The sequence below is a fragment of the Antrostomus carolinensis genome, unplaced genomic scaffold (assembly GCF_000700745.2).
Source record: "Antrostomus carolinensis isolate BGI_N321 unplaced genomic scaffold, ASM70074v2 scaffold7195, whole genome shotgun sequence".
Taxonomy (NCBI): Eukaryota; Metazoa; Chordata; class Aves; order Caprimulgiformes; family Caprimulgidae; genus Antrostomus; species Antrostomus carolinensis.
In genome coordinates this window covers 38,674-53,444 of record NW_010318369.1, presented here as the reverse complement: position 1 = coordinate 53,444, position 14,771 = coordinate 38,674, and the positions used below count along the sequence as shown (strand labels likewise).

At 38.4% G+C, this 14,771-nt stretch overlaps 1 protein-coding gene across 2 annotated transcripts in view; it reads left to right on the top strand.

The window, feature by feature from the left end:
* Positions 1-7,232: 7,232 nt before the first annotated feature.
* SLC24A4 (solute carrier family 24 member 4) overlaps positions 7,233-14,771 on the top strand; it is a 34,792-nt gene continuing 27,253 nt past the window's right edge. The window contains exons 1-7 of one of the 2 annotated variants that reach the window (XM_010168866.2): positions 7,233-7,306; positions 8,502-8,576; positions 10,634-10,718; positions 12,176-12,279; positions 12,842-12,916; positions 13,911-13,936; positions 14,634-14,687. In XM_010168866.2, coding sequence (XP_010167168.1) covers positions 8,511-8,576; positions 10,634-10,718; positions 12,176-12,279; positions 12,842-12,916; positions 13,911-13,936; positions 14,634-14,687 — 410 coding nt within the window. In that variant the 5' untranslated portion in view covers positions 7,233-7,306; positions 8,502-8,510. The remainder of the gene's footprint in view (positions 7,307-8,501; positions 8,577-10,633; positions 10,719-12,175; positions 12,280-12,841; positions 12,917-13,910; positions 13,937-14,633; positions 14,688-14,771) is intronic. The other variant, XM_029085168.1, reaches the window with a different exon arrangement.

Here is a 14,771-nt window from a genome sequence, read left to right as displayed (position 1 = left end):
AAGACATAATTATCCCATTCATTGTAACTCAGCTCACATAGGACATCTACATTTAGGGGGATGTTGTTTGTAGAAGAAATTATTTTCTGGCTTTCACTTAAATATTCTAACAGATTATATTAGTACAGAATTATAAATTATTGCAAGTTGCAGTACCATGAAGACTGTTGGAAGTTCAGCTCTTGGTGCACAAACTGTTGATGTTTTACTGCTGACACCAGGTAAGGATGCATGCATTTGCTTGACAGGCATAAAGAACCTCATTTCTTCACACAGTAAGGAGTTTGTTTGGTATCACTGAGGCACAAATACATGTGCATGAATGCAACACCAGGCCGTAGGAAGAGGAGGCTCTACCATATGAAAAGGGAATTGCACATAAGCAGAAATGCACGGCAGAGGTGCCTAAAGCTGCTTGCAGTGCTTAAACAAATGACAAAAAATTGAAATATTGAAGCTGGCTTGTGAATATGATTATAGAGGGGGTAAAAGTGGAAGTAACTAACTGTCTTCTGTCTGTCCTTCTTCCCCTTATACCTCTACCCTGGGTAAGTCTCATGATCAACAACCCTGGAATGCCAGGGCACAGGGGTAGGTGTCACAATCTGTAGATGTTACATGTCCTGAAGGGACAGAGGAGCAAGGGCAGAGGAACAAGATGCAGGCATTAAAAGAAGTGGGCTTCTGTGTACATTATTTGCCTAATCCCCTTCCTGCAAAGGCGGAGTGGAGCTGATGGCATGTGCCCTTTCAAACAGCTACAGTTCCCTTCTCCCTGTGAGAGGAAATCAGAGAGTTGTAAAAGGCTTGAATGCTTAGCAGGTATTAAGAGTTGGCATGTTTGTTGCCTCTGTAAGTAAATCAACTGCTGATAAGGTGAAGAAATCACATGTGGAGTCAGGTTATAAAACCGCAGATCCACGTGGTTGTTGAGATGTTCTGTCAGGCTTAGGAGATTTTGAAACTTAACTTACGTTGGCAGACTGCCTGGCACGGTATGGATAGGGCATATGGGAACAATGCTCTGATGGTACCCAGAAGTAATCCCCTAACAGCCTAGGTCCAGGCAGGTGTCACTAGAGTGCCTGGGTGTTATCCCAGCTGCTGTATACCAGATCTGGCTTAAGCTGTGCAGCTGCTACTGTATTCTGTTCTCAGGCATGCTATTTGCATGCCTTGTGTGCTCTTTAGCCACAGACAGCTCAAACAGAGCTTTTTATCAAAAGTGAATCATAATTTCTGTCATGGCATAATAAAGGATTTTTTGTTTCCATCACTTGGAGAAAAAGGTGGTGGTGTCACCTCTGAGCCATGGCTGGATAAGCTGCTTTTGTTTCCCCATTCATTTCATGACTGGGGAGAGGGAATAAGCTGCAGAATGGTGACAGATCCAATACAGACTTGACTTTCTTGGTGCCCTCCCTTCCTCCTCAATAAATCTGTGCTTGATAAGATGAGCTGCAGGAGCCATGGGTTTGCAACAGTACCAGCAGGATAAATATTTCTGTATTTCTAGCTGATTCTGAGGTGATTGGTATATGTTCTCCTCCTTTTTTTGGCAAAGGTTAGCCCCGTTAGATGTACTGCTCTTCATTTCATCTCCTTCTCCCATCTGTTCTGTCTCTTTTCAGTAGAAACTGAGGAGATGTAGCTCCCACTCAGGCATGCAGATAACTCTGTCTCCCATACATGAGAAGATATCTCTGCGTGAAGTAGAGCAGGGCTGCACACACATCAGATTGTACCACGAGGGCAGACCGTGCTTTCTCAAACTCTGTGATAATGTCATGTCTCCTCTCTCAGCTCATACAGATGAGGGAATACCACTGCCACCCTCAGTTACATGATGTTGATTCCCAAGCCTAAGCCAGGAGCCAAGGGAATCCAAACTGCCTTTTCCTGAGCAACCAGGTTATCATAGCAGTAGGTAAGAAAACCCAGTCTTGGTTTAAAATATTAAAACCATGATACAGTGAGTAAATAAATAACAGTGCACGTAGATAAGGTGTACAGAATTTATAGATGACTATTACAGAAAACCTATGATTATCTGGGTAATAAAGCCATAAAGACAGCAAATGCTTATACTGAAAAACTCCAAACTTTACTGTGGAAGTCCCTGGCAGGTGGCCATTTGTTGCGTGAAAGGGGTGGTAAAGCAATTTAGCAGGAAATAAACCCCCTTGCGTTCCAGCTCCACCTCAGATAACTGGAGCAGCTGGGGGTGGCTGGGCTTAAATCCTGAGGGATGCCCGATTTAGCACTACGGATCTGACAACTGCGGATTCACTCGATAGTGCGCTGCACTCCTGTACCCACAATTTATGGACTCACATGGCTAAACCTGCAGAATTTAGCAGCGTTCCGTTGGGCACGGGGCAGAGGGCTGGTGTGGCTGGTTACAGACCGACACAGTTCGATGTGGCACTACAAGTCCGGGTGCACCAGTGCTGGATTCACTCGACAGTGCCCTGCACTTGCCATCCAGTCCCCATCTCTGCGCTCTCACAGCCTGTCAGGCAGCGCCCAGTGAGGAATCGTGCAGCAGTTTAATAAGAGAATAAGGCACTTGAATAAAGCAACAGGAATAATACAGATTCATGTGGATTGCCAGTGATAATCTACAGTCTGCAGAAGTATGTACAAGCATTAAGGTTCCAAGTTACTAAAAGCATTAAGTTAGAAAGCAATTCTATAGACATCTCTAAGTGTCCAAGAAAGTCCTCAGGGCAGTATAAATCTTACCCAAAGGCATCCCTATGGGGGGCAAGAGAGGGTCAGCCGTCGGCTGGTCCTGGGGGTCAGAGGTCTGCGATGGAGTTGTCCGTGACTTGTCCGTGATGGTATCTTCCCTAATTTCCCCCTTTCTCTGGGCCATTTTTATATTATTTTTTACCTTCAAGGTGGAGCTTGAGTGACTCTAGTCATACTTTCACTGTGATTGGTGAAAACACTTCTGTGCCCCTTTTAAGGTAGAAGTTACCAAAACTTAAGAGTGTATGCCCAGTAAGGGGGAAGGGGAGGGGTCAGTGAGCCGGGGGTATGTTTTTTGTGTAGCTGTAATTCAAGGTCCACAAAAGGGAGGTATTTGTCTAAGGGGTGCCAGGTGTCAGTCCAGGGTCACAAACAGACAATACATCAGCCCCTATGGTGCCAGAAATACGGGAGTTGATAAACAGGCCTCTGCTCTTTCTCATCCCCCGTATTGATAAGCCTACCAGGCTCTGAAGGGAGACAGCCTTGGAGAAGTTCTTCACATGCCAGCTGTATTTTTCCCCTGGGATCTTCCTTTCCCTAGTGTGTGAACACAGCCATTTTCTGATTTTCAAGTTACCTCCAGTAATTATTCCACAGCATTTCATTAAGGAAGAATTCTTGCTTACCAAGCTCCAGAACCTTGCTTCATTTCCCTGACTTTTAAAGAGGGTTTTGTAGTGTCTCTGTGTGAGAACAATTTCACGCCATGAGTTCTGTGTAGAGAGGAGCATTATCTTTGAGAAAAGCTGTCTTCATGTTAATTCATTTAAAATTACCTCTGTGAGGTAAGCAGTTGTTTATTATGAGTAGTTACTGATTACAGGTACTACATCACCAGACTATATATGAAGCAAGATGGTTTGCAGTGAAGCCGGTTTGCTATTGCTTGGCAATCAGATACCTGGGCTCACATCTATATTCTGGCTCTTACTTTTGATATCTTCTGGTCTTCTGATTTCCTATTTAGTTTTAACTTCAAATAAGTAAAGTAACTTTATAAAGAGTAGAAAGATAGTCATTTTTGTTTGTGCTTCTTGAAACTTCAGTTTATACTGACTTAACCATTTTTAATGTTATGCTGTGAAATTTTTTACAGTCAATGGAATGAGATTAAAAGGTAGATAATAGCTTCCCAGATGACACATCTGTTTTGCCAAGTTGTTGGCCAGGGACATATTCCCTCTGCTGTACAGTGGCAGTAGGGGGGATGGTGTTCCTGGCACAACCACCCGTGATGGGAGCTGCAAACCTTTGCATCAGAGCATGTGGAAGGATTTACCCCATGTGCAGAATCACGTTATCATGGCTAGAGACTCAGACCAGTGCTCTGGTCTCTGCTGTGCTAGTGCCTTGATGGGATACATGTATTCTCACAGCCACAGCTTGGAGGAAGGAGACAGAAGACAAATGGGGGATGTGATAAGAAAAATAGTATACATGTCTGAATACATCCATATGAGCATGGTATTTTAGCCAGTGATGAAGGAACAACCGTATTGTGTAAGATGCCAGCAGCTGTAGCTCTAGGTTTTGTCTCCCAAAGGAGAAGTCTCCTTATGTTTTTTTTAGTTATTAATCATTTTACTTAATATTGTTAATTGGCAGAATTTATTTAAAACCATATGGTTTGAGTGCTGATTAATTTTTTTTCCCATACTTTATTTCATTTGGGAGGGAATAACTCCTCTGAGGAATTTTGCTTTTGGCAGCTAGTATAGCTGACAGGAAGTTCTTAAATTTGATGGTATTCCAGTATTATTCCAGAAGGGTATTCCTCCCCGATTGCTACATGGGGGGAACAATATTACTGTACTGTATTACATATTAAAATACTAGTATATTGGTATATAGAGCAGTATATTACTACAGTGAACCTGCTTGGCTTTTACATGCATATAAGGTTCTGTTGGCATCTTAAAAGGTTTATCTCTAGACAAAATTTCAAATTGCTGCATCTTGTCCAGTAGTTTATGGATTATCCTGCACTGCTTCCAGTAAAAGAATAAGAATGTCATCTCCAAATACACAAATACTCCAAAACTACAATGCAACTAGTTTTCTTCCAGTTTGTGTATTTCCACTATCCTTTTCCTTGTTTGAGGGTAACAGTGATGAAAACCACACAGAAAGGAAGAAGTTTCATTCACGTATTTTGATTTTAGGAGTGTCTGAATTTGTTTGGCTCAGTAGGAAAATGTGTTTTATTTATGGTGTGGTTTCCATTTCCAATGCTATTTCCTCAGACTGTTTTCATAAGGTCACAAACCTCTTTACAGTCCAAATCACAGGCCTTGAAGGCTGGAGTTCTGTAGCCACCCAGACCCACTTTCTTGAAGCCAGTCCACTGTGTGCTGACAGTCTTTAGGCACTACATATCCTTGAATGGTATTCCATAGTTCCATGAGTGATTTAGTATTATTGTGCTGATGCATTTGTGTGTTCATATCCTCTACTGCTTTCATTTTTCGTGGTGATTACAGAAGGAGGACCAGGAAGAGAACATGTAGCTATGAGTAGGAAATCACATTCAGGAGTACCTAAGCAAAATTTAGTATAGATTTATATATGTTGTCTGAGATTTAAAAGAAAAGATGCACCTATATCTTTGGAAAGCTGTATTCAACCTTTCAAGTGTTGATATTGGTTCTTGTCAGAATACAACAGTAAGAAGAGGTGTTATTGAAAAGCCTAATGAAAATCAGTAAAGGAATTGCAGTCAGTCATTGTTGATGAACTTTTACTTTATGCCAAATACTTTATAGACCATTAGTAGTTTTAAACAAAACTATAGTGGCTTTCAAGTATTAGGTTGGAGGATTTAGAGAGATTTCATAAAATGCTAACTGACTTTTGGAAAGAAAGTAGGATTTATATATATAAGGTTTTTAAACACTGCCCACTGTTATGTAATAATCCCGGTATATTAATTAGAAAGTAATACATTTATGGTAGTGGGCACTGAGGGAAAAACGGAGCTATGGGATATTCAACTTTGTATGGAGATATTGCTCAAGTCTTTGTCAAGCTAAACATATGCAACACGTGTAGATGTGTGTACTACAGATGAGAAGAGGCGTTTTTGTATATGTATAAAACTTAAAGATGGAGGAGATGAGAAGTCATTCAGGTCGTTGAAACTAGATTATCCTCTCATGGCAGCTAAGATTTTCGAAGTGTGTTTAGTGATTGCAGGTAATTCAAATTTAAGACACTTTAAAAAGTGTAATCTTCAAAGTGTAACAATGCAACTTTTCCTGAAAATGAGGCTGGTTTACGGTGTTTGAAGTTTAGTAGCTAAAAACATCAACCATACCTCAAATTCTTGGTTTCTGTGTTCATGGTTATTGTTTGCAGAATTACATAATGAAATTGAGAAAATATGCCATTGAAATTGAAAATGGAACAGTATAAATATCACATACTGTGCTCTAAAGCATTTATTTAAACTAGCAGACTTGAATATGGGCAAGATGATCATATATTCTCTCGTTTCCTTCCTCGAGTTTCATTATATTATGGTGAGTTCATAAGAACATTCTGGAGCTTATCTTGTTGTCAGGCTACATCTACAAGTCCTTGAGGAAAGGAACATCTCTTTCTGAACAATAATTTAATTATTTCAGTGCATTTGGATTCCAGTGGCTGAAATAGTTTTCACCCTTAAACTTCCCAGACTCCTGTCTGAGGCACTGCAGATCTCTGTCCCTGCACTGTAGATCTCTATCTCTGCCTGTCTTGACAAACTGGATGTTTTTAATCTCATATATTTCTTCAGGCCTTTGATTTAGTTGCTGTCTTTGTCTCCACCATCTGGAATCCTTTTTTCACAAAGGAACATAGATCCTTTAACTGAGCTTCACACAGCTTTACTCTTAGCCAGAAATAATCCCCAAACTCATGTCTTTGTGCATACCTGTCATCTACCTACCACTTCCATTTCCAGATTTCAAATCATAGAATGGTTTGGGTTGGAAGGGACCTTTTAAGGTCATCTAGTCCAACTCCCCTGCAGTGAGCAGGGACACCTTCAACTAGATAAGGTTGCTCAGAACCCAGTCCAACCTGATCGTGAATGTTTGCAGGGATGGGGTTTCTACCACCTCTCTGGGCAACCTGTGTCAGTGTTTCACCACCCTCATCATAAAAGATTTCCCTATATCTAGTCTGAATCTCCCCTCTTTTAGTTTAAAACCATTACCCCTTGTCCTTTTGCTACAGACCTTGCTAAAATGTACTATCTAAAATGTAGATAGTAGACTTTCTGGAGAAAGTACTTTACTCTTAGCCAGTTCTTTCTTGTTTCTGCAGAGCAGAAAAGTGATTCTGAGGTGGCTAACTATACTGTAATACATTGGAAGATATGCTCATGTTTGGTCATCTGTTTCTACAGATGCATCCTTTTTTTTTTCAGTCTTCTGTTTATAGATGCTGTAAATGTAAAAAAAAAAACCAAAACTATTTTTCTCTTTCAGCCATTAATGAATTTCCTGAAGATGTATTTACCAATAAAGAACGGCAGCAGGGAGGAGTTCTGCTTCATATTGTTGCTGTAAGTTTTCCTCTACTGTGCTTATCTTTTATTTTCCTTTTATTTGTTTTGTAAGATGTTCATAATCTTAGTGGCCTTACTAAATACAGCTCTGCATATTTCAACATGTTTCTAATACTTTGATTTCAATATTTCTAATACATATACATGGATGAAAAAGCTCAAAAGGTAACATCTATGGGCATGGTTTAGTGGTAGACTTCGTAGTGTTAGGTTAATGATCTTAAGGGTCTTTTCCAACCTAAATGATTCTACAATTCTGTAATTTATTTAAGAAAATTTTACAGGTCTGAATTTGCAGTGCCTATTCATTCATCCTCTTGGAGATAAAATCCTGGTTGCATGGATGACAGAGGAATTTCTTCCACTGACTTTTATTTGTCATTCATCTTGTATAAACAGGGTTTGGAATTCCTTTACTGATGACATCAAACATGATGTGGAAGACTCTTGATTCTCTTTCTTTCCTACTGTGCCTTTATGCAAAAGATGCAATTGTAATTTAAAAAAAAAAAACCTTGAAAAAAACAGAAGATATTATGTGGAGTTTTATATTTTATTGTAGAAAAAACAAAACAAGTAAGGCCTACGGGCTTCAGTTTTCCGTTCCTGGCTCAAGGAAAGTAGAGTAAAAAGGAGTTGTGTTTGGTGGCCAACAGCAAGATGAGGGCCACTGCATGACCACAGCACTTAAAGCCAGTTAAGATGGTAGGAGAATCACATGTATGCAAGGAACCAGGATCATTCCTGAGAGGTTTTGTGCAATGAACCATGGTCAGGGTCTGCTTATTTCCAGGTGTGATTGTTTTTTGAGTATTGTTAATCAACATGGTGCTACTTTCTGTTAATTACTTGGTCCATTAATTAATGGAAAATATAGATTACGATTACATAATTTTGTAAGCCTTGCCCATTACTTTTCTTTATATGAAGTCTGTTGTGGCTCCCTATTCTGTCAAACTATGGTACCTTTCATATTCTAGAGTCTGGCAAATATTTTTGTCCTAAACTTAATCTTACGTTCAAGAATCTGTTTTGATGACACAAAGTGATCAGCAGAGGGATTTTTATTTGGAGTGGAATAAAAAACAAACCTATATATTTCTGCTAGTCTAAATAAATATAACATTACCTCTTTCTTCTTTTCATGTACAGGAAAAATCTGAAGTATTTCCTGAATTTATTTTCTTTTCAGGCTCTTTATATGTTCTATGCTTTGGCTATAGTATGTGATGACTTCTTTGTTCCATCCTTAGAGAAAATCTGTGAGGTATGTTAAAGAACTTTATTCCTCTTTTGGAAATTTATTTAGAGAATATTATCAAATCAAACATTTTGCACTGTCATTGTTTGGAGCTCATTCCTGTCAACTTTTTGGCCTTGGTCCTTTTCAAATGATTTGAGCTTTCCTTCAAAAAATGAACCTGTGTGCATTTGGTCCTCCTGGGCACACTCAAGGAGAAAAAGGAAAGATTTAATTAGATCAGATGGCAAAACCCGCTCTTAAATACCTATGTAGCTACAATGGATATGACATATGGATGAGTTGGGTTTATAATTGTACTATGAAAAGTCACTTGGGAAAAGAAACTGTATATAGACAAATCAGTGGGTTGGCTATGCAAATTTTATTGCACATCTACCACTGTATCAGCAAGGAGAAACCATGTGTTTGCGGTCCCAGTATAAAGTGGAGAAAAGTGAGAAAAGGGAGAATGCATGAGAAAAGTACATACTTTGCTTTTATATGGAATGAAAATGCATACTTTATATGCAAAAAATTAGTAAATAAATGTAATTCCTTTACATAATTGTTGAGAAGAGTTTGCAAAATTACATGTAGGGTTCTAGTTAAGTGAGTTAATTAGGACAGAGTAAAATTTATACTTGGCATGTAAATGTTGTGTTAGGTAAGGCTTTGATGAACTAGTATAGAGAGAATGCAAAATACAAACCCAGATTTTAGTTCTGTTTTGAGGGCAAAATGAAATCTCATCTCCTTTGCTTTTTAACAAAAATGTGTGTGACCATTTTCTGAAAAACTCCTATAGCTAGTTAAGAAGTCTATTTTCCTGTGGATGTACATACTAAATTCCTGTAAGTGTTACTCAGAGCTATGTACTTACAATTATCAGTAGAAGAACAAACAAAAGAATAAGAGAGGCAGCCAGAAAGAGTAAAATACTCAACAGGGATCTTTTCTTGCCCTTTTCAGATATTTTGTCTTCAGCATGCACCTTATACACCATATTTAAGTTGTACCAGTTGGGTCGTACTCATTAAATTGTCACTGATCCTTCATAAAATCTTTGCCTCTTCTCTCATGTTCTGTTGAACATTAAAACAGAAAAGAATTCAGATAGCACACTTACTTTCAAGCTCCTGTAACAGTATGACTGGTAATGGATTGAATGGTACAGTAAGAGCTTGTGTTGATGTTTTTTCAAGTTCTGTAGGAAGCAATTTTCATCAGCTCAAAATGTTGCTTACTGCCTGAAAAATACAGGATTTCTGTACTGGTCTTTTTGTCACTAATCAGTTTTCTATCCTTGGAAGAGAAATAAGGTACTAAAGATCAGTCTAGAGACTCTCAAAAAGGAAAAAACTCCTCCATAAAACCTTCTATATAGTTCAAGGGAAAGATCTTCAGACAGTATTGATGCAGCCCAGTTGTGAACCTACATGTTTCTGTTGCTCTGAGAACTCTTTAAGTTATCTATATCCTATTAGAAGGATATAGAGACATCGACATGAAAATAGATGTCTACAGTACAGAGGCCTCTCTGTGTCTGATGGGACTGATTTTGTCTGTCGGTGGACTCACTTTTGATGAACACAGTTGTAAAGTGAAGCCAGAATCAGGCCCGCTGTTTGTAAGATTTATTAACAGAGGTCAATGTCATATTTTTCTCTTACGGAATTTTATTTTCAAATGTTAGAAGCCCAAAGAATTGCCCTGAAGTCTTGAATGATTGTGTTAAGAATTGCAAAAGTAAATTAATGAAAACAATATGAGATGTTCACAGTCTTTTTGAATCTGCAGAGATCCTTTTCTCTAATCAGCTACATGTAAGCCACAATTGGCTATTCAGTCATATATAAGTATGTAGTTTTATCTGACACTTCATTGAGTTAGAGTATAAACAGTTTACTTGCCCAAAGTATATTTGCCTCCTCAAAAGGCAGTGTCTTTTTTTGTATCATAGTGACTGTACATCCTTTAACAGCACTGTGGCCAGAAAATGAAGAGCTTCTATGTTTGCAACTGTAGAACTGTGCAATGTAAAGACAGTAGCAGCACTGAAATTACCACTGCTTTTCTTCCAGAAACTACATTTGAGTGAAGATGTTGCTGGAGCCACTTTCATGGCAGCAGGGAGCTCCACTCCAGAACTGTTTGCATCTGTTATAGGTATGGAGCCCACACACTAGCTTTTATGAGATCTGCTGTTAAAAAATCAGCAGCATATCAAGCAGAGGTATCCAAAAGTGCTACCATTCTTCTGTCAAATTAAAATCAGCAGTTGCAGCTGTCAGCTAGTCTGTGGTTCATGGTATAATTAACTATTCAAAATATCTCATGAAACTGTGAAGCTCCTCTCAAAACAGAGAGAGGAATGGCCAATTCTGAACATAGGAAGTAAAAGAAGAGTTTTATTGCAGTCCCCTGAGAGGGAATTTGAGATATTTGATGCCTCTTTGGCTTCTTTCTTCACAAGTAAAGGGAATTAATTTTAGCAAAGAAGTAGGAGAACAAGGAACATGGGAAAAGAATGAATTTATGTATAGACAAGTCAGATCAGTATAGATAAGGCAGTGTATATTAATTACAGAATTATTTGAAGTATTCTGTGAAATATTAGAGATTATTGGTATAGAGAGGAGATGTAAATGGCAAAAGCAGTACCTATTAAGAGAAGGAAGGACACAGGATTACACTGACAGAGAAGGAAAGCAGCAAATTTGATAAATGTCTCTTTAGTAAAGCTTTAGTAGCCTTTTTGCTACTACCCTGACTGACATTTTTACAAACATTAGGAAAATACAGTCTAAAGGAATGCACTATAGCATCACGTTCAACTCATTGAAAAGCAGTGAGTGTAATCCTTTAAGACTCCCTTTAGTTAAAGATTTAAAGTGCAAGTGGACATGGCTCTGTAGTGCATTCACGTTATCTTTGGTCCTGTCTCAGTGCTGAAGATTACATTAGATAATCCCTGGAGGTCCACTCCAGCCATTAATTTTTGCCATTCTGATACCATTATATTACAGATAGGTATCTGAGGCATAAATGGATTCAGTACTAAGGGAAATCTGAAAGTCAGTACTAGAACAGGTTAAGTCTGAATCCTGGTGTCTGTTCTAGTCAGAAGGCACATATTACTGCACTCAAAGTGGCTACCAGCTTCTTGAGAGGAGAATCTCTTACCCTCATGAGACATTGCAAGGAAGAACTCACTAAATATGAAATACCTGGGAGAAAGATTTCTGTACTTTATTATACTGTTTGAAATAAATTTCATGCTCCTGATATCACTGGAGATGTTTTGTACTCATTTGAATGGATTACTGCACCACTAACAACCAAGCTGTGAAATACAGGACTTAACTATTGAACTGACTAGCTAAGAAATAATTTACTTGTAATAAAAATATATATACGTAGAGATATTAAGTCAAAAATGGGGAGCTGCTAGCTAGACTAAAAGCACAAAATATTCCACAGAGAAGTGAGCATTTATGATGAAACAAATTTTGGTTAAAGTTTCAAACAGTCTCTTGTTCTCAGGTAGTACATGTTCTAAGTAATTGCCTGTTACTTAAAATGAAACGACAGAGGTAATAATGCATGTTTTGCTCCCTCTGCAGGTGTATTTATCACTCACGGAGATGTAGGAGTAGGGACCATTGTTGGCTCAGCAGTTTTCAACATCCTCTGCATTGTTGGTGTCTGTGGAATGTTTGCAGGACAGGTTAGTAAGATACTTATCTTTATGGACTTCAATTTAGGGGATTCCATGAGCAAATATTTAAAAAAAAAAAAAAAAACAAACCTGGCATTGTGGAAAACATCAAATGTTGGAAAGAATTTACATATGCTTCTGACAGTGATCAAAGATTCTAAGACACGAGCATGATTGGCTGCATCTATTCAGTAAATGGTTAGACTGTGTATCATATTTTTTCAGGTATTAAGTCTGATATGTCCACAAATATAATGAAGTGGGAACCATTGATTTGCCACAGTACAATGAATTATACTTCACACTTGAAATTATGACCAATTTAAATATCATTGCTAAGAAATGTATTTCATTAATGGAAGTTTCTATGTGATCTTTATTACTGGTGGTTATTATAGATCCATTGTCTAACAGACTGCTGTGTCTTCCTGTAAGCATAAAAATGCATTTGGTTCCAGAAGCATTGCCGATAATAATTCTGCTCACACACCTAAGTGAGTGCAAGATAGAAGCCTTTGTTTTGTCTTTAAAATAGCATATTTGGGTTGGATAAAGTTGTGATATTTTTCAGGTGGTTTGTCTCACCCAGTGGGCTGTGTTCCGGGACTCCATGTACTACACAATATCTGTGCTTGTACTTATTGTTGTAAGTAGTTTCTTTTACCAATTAGCATGTTTCATTGCTTGAATTTTTGGAGGACCAGCCTGCTAACCATTGATATACATTGGCAAACAATGATTTCCCTAGCTAGTTCTAGTGACAGCTGGAATTGAGGGCTCAGTTCCACGAAAACTTCATACAGCCCCACAGAGTACGTGTCCATCATGTCCATCAGTGTCTATTCATTTTATACCTACAGTCTGTAAAGTTCTACAGACTAGCAGGCTACTGTTACACAGTGCAGCTAGCACTCTCTTCTGACTTAGGGGACTGCTCGTTGTGGAGATGAAAATTTTTGAGCTGCACCTCTATTTTAAATAGGGAAGGTGGGTGTTTCTTGCTTCTACACAATAATTTTATTTCACAGATTCTGGTTGGTTTTTTCTAAATAGAGCACAGGTGAGATACTATTTCATTAATCTAGAGCAGTGTTGTAGTTCCTGAATGTACACATTTACTGTGTCTGGTGACAGGGAGGGGAAGAATCCATTTAGTTTGTTTTGTAATACATGTAGATCACTAGCAGCTGCCCATTCAGTTACAGGAGTTACATAGGGCAGAGTAAAATGTGTATAACCACTTGGCCTAAGAGCAAGAGTAAAATGGCTGCCTCTTCTACTAAAACTAGTCTAGCTGTTAAAAGGACTCAGAGCTAGGTCTCTTCAGAATACATGACTTTCTATCATTCACACTGCACAGTGTGGGGATGCAATATCTGTCTGTCTTTCACATGCTTACACTGCTTTACTAAATAGTATTTATAACAAACAGTCACTGAGAAGGATCCAAGCTTTGTTTACAAGGTTTGTACTTTGTGAGAGACTCAGTCCGTACAGTGAAAGTCCTGGTTAGAAAGGGTCAAAACTTGAGTAGCTTCTGGCTAGATATGACTGATAATTATTAAATACATTTGACTGTTTTTCAAGATAGGTCAAAGAAATGGTCAATTTATGTGTTTTTTTTTCCCCCCTTCTTCTAGTTCATATATGATGAGAAAATAGAATGGTAAGTTGTGTAAATTGTTCCCTACTGACCTGTATTTTTCATGAGACTGATCAGTAAATAGAATTGCAGTGTAATTAGCTTTCATTCATATGCACTGGGAGTATGAGCTGGATTTGACACCTAGGAAATCCTATGTATTTTCTTTGGTTGTATTTTTATGATGATCAGGGAAAAGTAAAAGAAAAGTTAAGAACCTGGAAACATTAACTAAGTAAATAGGCTATATTGTAAGGCCTGAAGACTCACACGTGCAGAGGGGGTAACCAAAGTTCTGCTGCTCTGATTCTGGCTGTTAACACTGATGGGAATGCTAGGTGTCTCAAAGAACAGTTCAAGGTGGGATCCTGGTGGAAGATCATAAGCATCTTAGAGTCCTCTCAGTGCCTGACTTGTGCTTCAGCACTGAAATGACAAATGCCTTGGCATTATGATCCTCAGAGGGTAGCTATGGTTTCAGTCTACATAACACATTTCTGAAATACATGCATTACATTTTATTTGCATGTTCATTGGAACTTGAGAGTCTTCTTCCCTCTTATTCTACTAAGACACCATCTAATCTTAATGATGTAAATGAATCCTGTGTACACAAATGTGATTTGTACTAGATGTTTAATGTACACTCCTACATAAAACTTGTAAAACATACAGCTCTTTGAATGACCTTTTAACTTTTTTTTTTTTTTTTCTCTTTGAGGTGGGAAAGCCTTGTACTCATCATCATGTATTCATTCTACATACTTATCATGAAGTAAGTGCTCTTCTCCTCCATATGCCCTTTAGGTGTTAATTGACCATCATTTTTTGGTGTGGTTTTGTCCTTGGCCTTCCTGCT